The sequence below is a fragment of the Pongo pygmaeus genome, chromosome 16 (assembly GCF_028885625.2).
Source record: "Pongo pygmaeus isolate AG05252 chromosome 16, NHGRI_mPonPyg2-v2.0_pri, whole genome shotgun sequence".
Lineage (NCBI taxonomy): Eukaryota > Metazoa > Chordata > Mammalia > Primates > Hominidae > Pongo > Pongo pygmaeus.
In genome coordinates, this window is record NC_072389.2 from 40,006,122 (window position 1) to 40,018,624 (window position 12,503).

Consider the following 12,503-nt stretch of genomic DNA (forward strand, 5'->3'; position numbering starts at 1 on the left):
TATTTGCTATCTATTTTTGCAATGATGATCCTGCAATGATGTGGCAAAAACTAGGAGACATATCCAGGGGGCACTGGGTTCCAGACATATTCTCTGTTCCCATTGTGCAGCTATGACTCATTTCACTTTAATAATCAGAATCAATCATCCTGGCTACTACAGCAACCCCACTATTTTACTGATCAAGAGGCACACAGGACTTAGAATGGCCACATGGCAGTCTCAAATTCCAATTCAAAGAACCATTATTGAATTTCTTGATGGAAGCATTCCTTTCTCAAAAATACTAAGACCTTTACATCAGGAAAGCCAGAATAAAGATCCAATTTATATCTTACTTAAAATTAATCTAATTTCTAAGATTTGAATATTTTGGGCCAGGTGTGGTGGCTCACACCTGTAATCCCAGCACTTTGGGAGGCAGAGGCGAGCAGATAACTTGAGGTCAGGAGTTCGAGACTAGCCTGGCTAACATGGTGAAACCCTGTCTCTACTAAAAATACAAAAATTAGCTGGGCATGGTGGTGTGCACCTGTAATCCCAGCTGCTCAGAGGCTGAGGCAGGAGAATTGCCTGAACCTGGGAGGTGGAGGTTGCAGTGAGCCAAGATTGTGCCACTGTACTCCAGCCTGGGCGACAGGGCAAGACTCCGTCTCAAAAAAAAAAAAAAAGATTTGAATATTTCACATTTACTTCAAAAAGAAAAAAAAACTAAATTAAAAACCATTAAAGGGAAGTTCAAAGAACTTGAGAATCCTTACCTCAAGCTGAGTAAAGATTTTCTTAATATGCCTGAAACATCCTTCAGCAATTTCCATGTCTTCTTCATAAGATCTTCCTTTAAAAATGGGTTGAGGAGCATTTGCAAAGTATTCATGGAAAGGGAAGAAAGTGGAGACTTCCGTAACATCTGGCAATGTACTACCTTTATTTTTCACTTTGCTGATATACTCTTCCCAGCGAGACATTACCTGTAGAAAAAAGGAGGACTTGAGGTTAACTGCCAGCTAATTATGATGTTTTAAAGCATAAAATAAATAAATCTTATAAAAATAAGATCTGCTAGGTGAAAAAGAAGAAAAAGAAATTCAGTCTTTGATCCAATATAACTATTCTTCATTCCTGTAACTGACAGATGGCTCTTCTGTTATAAAAGTAACCTTGTCTTTGGAGAAAAAAAGGCTCTTTAATAACAAATCTCTACAAACTGGAAAGAGCCTTAACATCATCTCATGGAACTCTAACTCAGGCAGTTCAGATTCTCCACATAACTCAAGATAGTTTATTACTAACGCTTAAAAGAAACGTAAAGGAAAGAAAGCTCTCTGGACAAAGAAATTTCTCACTTTTTTCATCTCTGTTCCTCTCCATATATGGTAAGTTCAGTTTTAGCAGCTTTTTAATCAATTTAGCACTTGTCAACCCTTCTGTCAGATTTTTAGATCATTCATAAAGAACGTCTGATTAAGCTGCGTGTATATTTGAAAGCTTATCTTATGACTTTTGTGATTATAGTTCAATTATTTTGTATAATGTTAGCTATGCATCTACCAGCCAGTTACTATGTAACTTCAATTTCTATAACTCTCCCAGATCTTTTTTTGTTATAATTTCAGTGTTTCTCAAAAGTGTAGTCCTTAGGCAAAATATCTGAGGAGCTAAATAAAAATGTGGATTCCTGGATTCCACCTCTATTGAATGAGAAGCTATAGGAACAAGGGCTAGGGAATTTGACTTGTAAACAACTTTCCCGATATGATTCTTAAATGTTGAAAATTGCCAATTTACACTGTGAAGCCTCAAGTTCATTTTTCCCAAATTTATTACATAAACCTTCATAATTTGTATGTTATTTTTCCCAATTTTAAACATTATTTCACTGAAAGCCAAGTAATTTTGTGTCAAAAAAGCATTTAAGCATGATCTTTACTTCTTTATGCAAGTCCTAAACAGTCCTGAATCTAATGTACACTATATTATGTATTTTCCCTGCTTCACAAGAAACCATGACAGCTGCTCATTTTGAATGGACTTAACTGGTTTGTGATATCCACTTACAATGAGCTTACAATATTATAATTTAAAATACATAATTGGCATTAGAACAAAGAGAACAAATAAAGTTATACAAAAATCTTCATTAGCCAATTATGTCCTAGTCCATTTAAAATTATTAGTAATCCAACTGACTATTAAAGTTTAGTTTTATTCACTTTATCTGGCTATTTCTCACTGGTTTTCACACTTCCAAAATTAACCCTAACAAAAGTAAAAGTACATCTTTATATTGAAGTCAGAAGCCTTTAACTTCAAGACCCACTGTGCAATTAGTTGTAAGACATAATTTATTTCTGGAAATTTGAAAGAAGAATGTTTTCCTTCATTAGTTGATTAATGTATACAATAAAAGTTAACTGTACTTTGTTGCCACTGGCTAGCTAGAATATTTATTTAGTTGTATTTCTACAGTAAAAAAAGAAAAAAGAGTGACTAGAACTTTGTCAATAGAAAGAAAAAAATGTAAAAAGTAGCAACGCTGGTCTTTCACAGAATGAGTCATCAAGCAAAGTTATTTAGCAAAGAAAACTGAAGATAATACAAAATATACTTAACATTCATAAATATAGCATTTGCAATATCATATACTCTAAACTACTCAAAAAAATAAGCTTTCATGAAGGATCACAAGAACTCATTCCAGCTTCCGACTGGGGTTCATATTATGATGAAGTATGATTCAAAAACCCTTAATATCTTACCTGGTATAAGAAGAAATAGCCTGCAGTTTCACAGGTATATGAGGCATCTCCTGGAACCCCTAGACTCTTTTGCAATCGTTTGACTTCTTCTAAAAGTTCTATTCTTCGAGCCAGAACATAATTAACTCTTCCATACCTAGACATTTCAATTAGGCAAAATGACAAAACTGTAATAAAGAGACTTTGAAGGAAACAATCAGCAAAATTCAAGAAAATCATAATAGCAAAGAAAGGGAAAAAAAACTAGAAGATATGGCTTCTATTTAACTATTGGTGGTAGTTCTTGGGTTACTTTACACAAAAGCTATTTAGAGTAGGCGGGGCACGGAGGTTCACACCTGTAATCCCAACACTTCGAGAGGCTGAGGGGGGCGGATCATGAGGTTAGATAGAGGCCATCGTGGCTAACATGGTGAAACCCTGTCTCTAATAAAAATACAAAAAAATTAGCCGGGCATGGTAGCGGGCGCCTGTAGTCCCAGCTATTCAGGAGGCTGAGGCAAGAGAAGGGCGTGAACCCGGGAGGCGGAGCTTGCAGTGAGCCGAGATGGCACCGCTGCACTCCAGCCTGGGCAACAAAGCAAGACTCTGTCTCAAAAAAAAAAAAAAAAAAGAAAGAAAAAAAAGCTACTTAGAGTATACTCTATGGAACAGCATTGATCTGCAAGGGTGTTACTGGTCTAGGAGGAGGGAAAATCAACTACATCACTAAATACACCATTTAGTTCAGCTCTCAATCTTTCCTCTCACAACAAGACACTTTCACAAAGAAGAAAGCAGGACAGTGCATTCTGGTGCTAGTTCATTTCATCACAGACCAAGAACATGTAAGTTCAGAAATTGGCTGCTTCAAACAGCACTATTTTACACTACATAAAAGTAGATTAGATCTAAAGGCTCTGAAAAGTAATTTTTAAACGTTTTCGATATCTCTGTCATCTATATATCCCAATACATAGCTTGGCACCCAAACCTAGCAGGTTCATAATGTTTGCTGAATCAGTAAGAAAACTGAAGTTTGGAGAGTACCTTGTCCGAAAACCCACAGGGAAGAAAGTAGTGGAACCAGAATTAGATCGCAAATTCCATGCACATTCTTTTCACAACACCACAACAGCAAAGCGTCTCCCATAACTCTTTAATGCTTAAAATAAGACTAAAATAATTTAATTCGTCACTGTTGTTCCCATGTTTAAAGACTCAACATAAGAAGTCATGTTCCTAGCTGTCTGTAGTTCAGAGATTCACATTTGAGGTAACAAGGGATGATTAAGAATTAAAAAGAGATCTAAAACATGATCTATGTTTGAAGAATTTTTCAACTTGGAAGGATATAAACATATGGCAGATAACTTTTTTCTGCTTGCTTATCTATAAACTTTTATCTACAATGAACACTTTGTTAATGAGAAAAAAATCAGGAATGCTTACAGACTCTGTTAATAAAATGCCAAAGTTCTTGTGAAGTAATGTTAAACTTAAAAAGCAATAGACAGGCTGGGCACGATGGCTCACGCCTGTAATCCCAGCACTTTGGGAGGCCGAGGCAGGCAGATCACTTGAGGTCAGGAGTTCAAGACTAGCCTGGCCAACCTGGCAAAACCCCATCTCTACTAAAAATACAAAAATTAGCCGGGTGTGGTGGTGGGTGCCTGTAGTCCCAGCTACTCAGGAGGCTGAGGCATGAGAATCCCTTGAACCCAGGAGGCAGAGGTTACAGTGAACTGAGATCACACCACTACACTCCAGCCTGGGTGACACAGTGAGACTCTGTCTAAATAAATAAATAAATAAAAGAAATATACAGTACAATTAAATTCTATGTACTATCTGCTCAATTAGTACATTATTACATTTAAAAGATAAAGAATTATTTTTAAAAAGCAACATAAGGCTGGGCGCGGTGGCACACACCTGTAATCCTAGCACTTTGGGAGGCCAAGATGGATGGATTGCCTGAGCTCAGGAGTTTGAGACCAGCCTGGGCAACATGGTGAAACTCCATCTCTACTAAAATACAAAAAAATCAGCCAGGCATGGTGGCGGGTACCTGTAATCCCAGCTACTCAGAAGGCTGAGGCAGGAAAATTGCTTGAATCCAGGAAGCGGAGGTTGCAGTGAGCTGAGATGGTGCCACTGCACTCCAGCCTGGGCAACAAAGTGAAACTCTGTCTCAAAATAAACAAAAAAAGCAACATAAAAATTACAAATAACAGCATTACAGAAAAAACTAGCAAAAAGTTGTTTTAGGATAGTGTAATTATGGATAACCACTCCTTCTCTACAACTTCACCAGATTTTACAATTTTTTCTTCAGAGAAAGTGATATTACTTTTATTGTGAAACAAAAGTCGTTTTTCTTTTTAATTGTAAGAGAAAAAAAAAAGTCCAATCAAATATGCAAACTAACAGTATCTAAGTTATGTGTCAGAATAAAAAAGTCTGTTTTTTTCTAACAAATTTGGTGGTACCTGAAATCATCATAAAAATTCTACCCCATTCTAATATTCTTTAAAAACTATAAATTTTACTTCAATATAATTGTAATTATAGTCAAACATTCTATTAGCACTTTCGTGTTCACTGAATTCTGAATTATTAGATTTTAGAGTCTAACCTACCTTTGTAAGTTGGCTTTAAAATGAGGAAATACCTATGGGATGAATTCAAAAGTATTACTGGCTAATCTGAAATTAAGAATATAGAGCCCTAAATAACTTATGGCATGTTGTTCTTTGCCCCTCTGCAACATAGTGACTTTTTAGAAGCTAAGTGTTTGGTAAGCTCTATAATACAAGAACTCAAAATAGACGCACATAATAATTTAAAATTCTTTTAATGTCTACGATCAATTTGTCAAAGATCATGTTTAATAGCCAAAGGACATTAAATATGTCCAGCTGTTAATTGTGCTTATTATCTAAAATTGAGCTTTAAAAATGGATTTAAATATAAATAAAATGAGACATTATGAAGCAACTTTGAAGGAAAAAAATTAAAATACTAATGGCAGAAGAAATCCGACTTGTAAAGTTTTAGTCTTTACAGTATGTAATATCAAAGTCCAGCCAAACTGGCAAGAAGTATCTGAAGTTATACTTATAACCCCAAAGCTTATATTATCATTAATCACTAATTTGCATTTCCTTTTTTTTTTTTTTGAGACAGAGTCTGGCTCTGTCGCCAGGCTGGAGTGTAATGGCACAATCTCGGCTCACTGCAACCTCTGCCTCCCGGGTTCCAGCGATTCTCCTGCGTCAGCCTCCCATAATTTCTATTTCAATAAATAAATCAAACTCCTAATTGGTACCTAAAATATATGCAAATTAAATGCCTGAATAAGATGTGAAAAAGGAATCATTTAAAGTTGTACAGTTTATTGGCAGCATTAAAAATTACCTCAATAAATAGAAAGCAAAAGGCAACCTGCAATTTTAAAAAGATTAACAAGATCATTCTCTTCATTAATATAATTGTATATTTGAAGACAAAATGGCATAACCATACACAATTAGAACTGAGGGACATCATGACCAGATTTCTAGGTCAACATATAGTCTTAGTAAGTTAAGTTAGAACCTTTCAGAATTAAGTTTCAGTATTCATTGCTTTCTTCTTCTTTAATAAAAGAAATGAAAAGAAAATAAAAAATCCTTTTTTACACTGTTACTCACTCCCATTTGCTCACCTGCTGAAATCTTTCTCTGTCTCCAGCTCTTCTTCTCCATGACCAAGACGCAGTAGGTGGCGCTCATCAATGTCTAATGCCATGATTTTCTCAAACAACTGGTTTAGGGCCTAGAGAATAAACCAAGAAGGGTGATGGCACCTTTAAACGTAGCAAAAACTAACATTTAGAAAGAATCAAAGTTGAAACACAGAAGGAAATCAGCCTTATATTAGGCCATTTATAATTTAACCAAATAGTATTTATATTGATTTCTGATATTGCCATCTATGTCTATTTGGCTGTATGGATAACTAGAAACCATAAAACCATCCACCCATTAAACATCTGCTTTTAATTTATGAAACGAGAAAGGCATTGGCTCAGATACTATTTCTTCCAAGTTGTAACAATTCCTAAAATAAACAACCACACTGAGTTTCATTTCATTCAACAGCATTTCCTTGGGTTGCAGAGAACTGAAAAAGTTTTTGCAGTTGGAGAAAGACAATAAGAAGGCAGTGAGGGTGTAGGTAGAATACATTAAGAGGACCAGAAGGTGGAAACATAAATTGCATCTTTCAAATCTTAGTCTGAAAGTCTAATGTTCTCAATATAATAAAGAGCAGAGCACTCATTTATTGCAAACTATTCTGACGAAAGTCATTTAAAAGTCACTACTTTGTATCTATGAAATGTTCATAATTAGGGTTCCCTCAATTCCTAGTATTCATTATCTGAACTTCTGCAGTTACAAGGTTTTACAGAAAGGCAAAAGTTTCACAGTATGGAAAGACTCACTAATTAAGGTACTATTTAAAAATGAGCCGCCATTCAAACATCTCACTTTCACTAGTCCAACCCTGCCTGTGAAGTCAACATCCAGTCTTATAAACACCTAGGTTATATAATGTACATACAGATATCCTTTACCATCAAAACTCTAGCAATCCGAGCTCTGAAACTGAAGAGATTTAACACAAATTTTCAGAAAAATCCCCCACTATCCAAACTCTTGGTACTCATCATCCAAAACTCAGCATCCAACAGAGCAGATTATATGGTGTTACTCACTATCCAAACCTTCACTATTCAAACTCAAGAACCACATAGATTGAGTAAAAGTAAAAACAAAAAAACAAAAACCCCACAAACTTGCACACTATAATCCCAGAAAAAACTACATGATTTCATTGTGAATTAGAGTGATTTTGGAGAACTACTTGAATTATACATGCAAATGAAGATCTGGCAAACAAAACAGTTAACTGAAGGAAAACAATCAATTTGATGGGCATCAAGGGAAATGATTTGAATTTCAAAAAACCAAGGCAGGTGTTTAGCAAGCAGTGAATTATGTGTCTATTTTTGCAAATTAATCTTTTCAATGATTGTGCTATACAAATCAATCATAAAGTAGAGGATAACTGTAGAAAGCCCTATCAAGGTATGACAAAACAGAAAAAATATGTTAAAACAACAGATGAATTATTCTGTTCATTCTAAGAATTTACAATAGGTATATTACAAAACAAATTTTATAAACAGAAGAAAAAACCTTCTTTTCATAATTTGTTTATTTTATCAAGACAAAGTCCAAATTGATCCCCCTTCAACTCCCACAAATTCAGTATATTAGACATGTTATGTCCAATATATTATGTAATATGTTATTATGTAATTATGTATAACATATATTCAGTATATTGGATAAGTTTACTACTTATAAACTTCAAAATATATAAAAATATGTCAGGCAAATGAACTGAATAGTATTATTTTTAAAACTTTACAAATTAAAAGTTAATGATCACCAGAATAACTGATATTTGGCATTCCAAAAACACAGTGCTTCTGTGTATACCAACTCTTTTTAAGACTGGTCAACTGAAGTCACCACTGTTAACATAAACTCCGAGAAAAAACTTTCAGAGGTTTTGACCACCATGCAAATTTCATAATGTGCTTCAGGATGTTCTCAGAGTTGCCCGTCTCATTTTATACCAGATCTAATAAATGTTACTTGTTCTTCCCTCATTTCTGACAGCTGCAGAATGACTAACGTAGAATACAGTCCCTTCATGTAATACAGGTGTACATTTCACATGGATTTGAAATTTAATCCAGTATCAATGCACTTTAGACCTTAGTCTTTCAAGAATATTCATTCTACTAAACGAAGAAAAATACTCCCAGTAAGGGTTAATGCTTATAATCTCAAAGTAAAGTTCTAGTTTAGTGTAGAAGGAAAAAATGGCAATTTAATTTAATCCAAATATCTAACCATATATCCAAATAGTCTTAGCTTTTTCACATTATGACCCTCTCCAGTAGAAATAAAAGATTGCTTTTATATATCTCTCAATGTTATCTCATCATAAGCAGTGATAATCCAAGAGTAGCTCAATAGCAGATACTCCTCAACTTACTATGGGGTTACATTCCAATAAACCTATCATAAGTTGAAAATATCCTAAATTGAAAACACATTTAACACACCTAACCTACTGAACACCATAGCTTAGCCTAGCCTTTGTAAAACATGCTCAGAACACATATATTAGCCTATACCTGGGCAAAATCATCTAACACAATGTGCCTATTTTATACTGAAATGTTGACTATCTCATATAATTTATTGAATAGCGAAATAAGAGTGACAAACAGAATGGTTGTATGGGTACTTGAAGTACAATTTCTGCTGAATTCATATTGCTTTCACACCATCATAAAGTCAAAATATTACAGGTCAGAATAAAAGTCGAACCAAAAGTCAGGGACCATCTATACCAATTAGCCTTCCCTGATATTTTGTGGTACCTACGATCAGATTTTCATACAAGGAGAAATCATCTATTAATACATTCATTTCATGAATCCTCTGCTCCTTCCTTATGTTAGGAACAAGTGCTCAATGCTGCAAGGAAGAACAAGCACTCAGACAAAAAGTTTTCTCAGCAAGGCAATTTACTTCACAGGTGGGTGCTACCTGCATCAGTCACGTTCGCAAGAGCACACTGAACAAAGGAGAGAAGGGTTTTTATCCCTAATGCAGCCCCTATATCTGTGTCCTTTCCCCATTGGCTGGAGTAAGACCGCACAATATAAACTACTCCGACTGGCTAAAACTTAAGCTTTTCTAATTATGGTCACCGCGTCATGGGGAAGCAAGAGAGAGGAGGGGGTCCTCACGGGAAACCAGGAGCTAATGCATTCCCAAATAAGGAATGTGAGCCACAAACCAGCTGAGACTTAGGCATGCCAGAATATATTAGGGAACAGGTAGGCCAGGCTTGGAAAAATGGAGAACAAAGAATAATGAAACTAGATTTCTTGAAGAGGAACTTGTGTCCCACACTTACCTCCCCCACACTTACCTCCCCCTCAACCCCTAACCTGCATACCCACGTACACACACACACACACACACACACACACACACACACACACACACACACACACACACACACACACACACACACACACACACACACACACACACACACAGTCATTTACCTGATTGGAATGAGTAACAATTAGAGTTCTCTGTTCTGGGAAGTTGTGGTAGATGTTGGATATGATCTGAACTGCCACATCTGTTTTGCCTGTACCAGGTGGGCCCACAACCTAAAAGGAAGATGAACACATAGCAAACTACTAAGTCATCACAGTTATCACACATTGTTAGGAAACGTGAAGTACAGACCTGAAAGATAAAATTAACAAATTCAGTAGATGGGCCCAATAACAGAATGAACAGGATAGAAGAAGAGTTGGTGAACTTTGAGATAGATCAGTAAGCTACACAACCTGAATAACAGAAAAAAAGATTAAAAAAATAGAGACTCATGAATCTATAGAACAACATTAACAAGTCTAACACTCATGTCAACAAATTCTAAGAAGGAAAGGAAAAAGAGTATGGCATAGACAAAATTTTAGAAAAATCATGGCTGAAAATTTCCTAAATATGGCAAAAGACATAAATCTACAGATTCAAGCAGCTCAGTGAACCCCAACAGAATAACCCCAAAGAAACCCAAGCCCAGATATACCACAATTAAATGGTTAAAAACAAAAAGCAAAGAAAAAAAAAATCCTGATAGCAACCACAGAAAAATGATGCATTACATATTACAAAAAGACGTTTAAAATGACTTTGGATTTGTCATCAGAAAACATGGAAGTCAGAAGGAAGCGTAATAACATTTAAAGTGCTAAAAGGAAGAACTATCAACCCACAATTCTATGTCCAGGTAAAATATCTTTTAAGAAGATGAATTAGAGACATTCTTGCATGAAGAAAAACAAAACTAACTCATATCTAGTAGATATGTTATAAAAAGTGTTGTTGTTTTGTTTTTTTTTTTAAAGTTCTTCAGACAGAAAATGCTACCAGAGGAAACTTGGAATATCTGGAATGTGGAATAAATGGCAAATATAATAAGAGGCTATTTTTTTCCTCTAGAGTTCTTTAAAATACGTATACAGTTGAAAGCAAAAATTCTAATACTATCTGATGGTATCTTAATGTATTTAGATGTAGCACATGAAACAACTACAATATAAAAGGGGAAGGAAAGTAAAGGAAACTTTATGGGAGTATTTGCCAATCAACCTGAAGTGACATAATACTGATTGTAAGTAGGCTATGAAAAGTTAAATATATTGCAAATCCCTAAAGCAGCCACTAAGAAAATACTACGCCCAAAAATACAATGAAAGAATATGATAGGCCAGGCGCAGTGGCTCACACCTGTAATCTCAGCACTTTGGGAGGCTGAGGCAGGCAGATCACTTGAGGCCAGGAGTTCAAGACCAGCCTGGCCAACATAGTGAAACCCAATTCTCTACTAAAAATACAAAAATATCAGCTGGCCGTGGTGGTGCACACTTGTAATCCCAGCTACTCAGGTGGCTGAGGCACAAGAATCACTTGGAAAGCAGAGGTTGCAGTGAGCTAAGATGGTGCCACTACACTTCAGCCTGGGCTACAAAGTAAGACTGTCTCAAAAAAAAAAAAAAAAAAAAAAATATATATATATATATATATATATAAAACAAATAAAAACATAATACTCAAAACTATTCAAATAACACAACGGAAGGCATGAAAAGGGAAACAGAAGAATACAAAATAAAGGGAACAAATAGAAAATAAATAAAAAATGATAGGCCTAAATCCAAATGTGTCCTTTAATTTGCATTAAATGTGAATAGTCTAAACATGCAAGTTAAAAGACAGAGACTCTCAGAATGGATAAAGCAACATACCTAAAGTATATGCTGTTTATAAGAAACTCACCTCAAATATAACGACAAGTAGAAGTAAAATGACAGAAAAAGAAATATTGTGCAAACACAACTTAAAAGAAAGCTGCAGTAACAATATTAATATCAGATAAAGTAGAGTTCAGAGCAAAGAAAACTTCCATCAATGAAGACAGACATTACATAATAATAAATGGGGCCAATTCACCAAGACAACATAACAACCCTAAAGGTGTGAAGCACTTATCCATGAAGCTTCAAAATACATTAAGCAAAAATTGACAGAACTAAAGGAGAAACAGACAAATTCATAATTATAGTGAGAGACTTCAACAGTCTGCTTTCAGTAATCAACAAAACAGAAAATCAACAATGATAGAGAAAAATTAAATAATAACATCAACAAAATGGATCTAATTGACATTTATAGGACAACCTACTCCAAAACAACAGAACACAAATTCTTTTCAAGTGCACATGAAATAGTCACCAAGAGAGATCATATGCTGGGCCATAAAACAAATTTTAACAAATTTAAAAAGCAAAAACCAAAAAATTAAAATCATACAATACATTCTCTGACCAAAATAGACTTTGACCAGAAATCAATAACTGGAAGATTACAGGGAAACCTCCAAATACTTAAAAATTAAACACACTTCTAAATCAGTTGTCAGCAGACTCTTTCTGTAAAGAGCCAGACAGGAAGCATTTTCGGCTTTGCAGGCTAAGCAATCTCTGTTGCAAGTACTAATCTCTGCCATTGCAGCGCAAAAGTGGCCATAAGCAATGCAGAAAACGAGTGG

General features: G+C 35.1%; 1 protein-coding gene across 1 annotated transcript in view; it reads right to left on the reverse strand.

The window, feature by feature from the left end:
• The window catches only part of AQR (aquarius intron-binding spliceosomal factor), a 112,035-nt gene that overhangs the window by 27,213 nt on the left and 72,319 nt on the right, over positions 1-12,503 (reverse strand). The window contains exons 23-26 of the mRNA XM_054450651.2: positions 9,943-10,053; positions 6,448-6,557; positions 2,760-2,895; positions 762-971 (exon numbers count right to left, since the gene is read on the reverse strand). Coding sequence (XP_054306626.1) covers positions 762-971; positions 2,760-2,895; positions 6,448-6,557; positions 9,943-10,053 — 567 coding nt within the window. The remainder of the gene's footprint in view (positions 1-761; positions 972-2,759; positions 2,896-6,447; positions 6,558-9,942; positions 10,054-12,503) is intronic.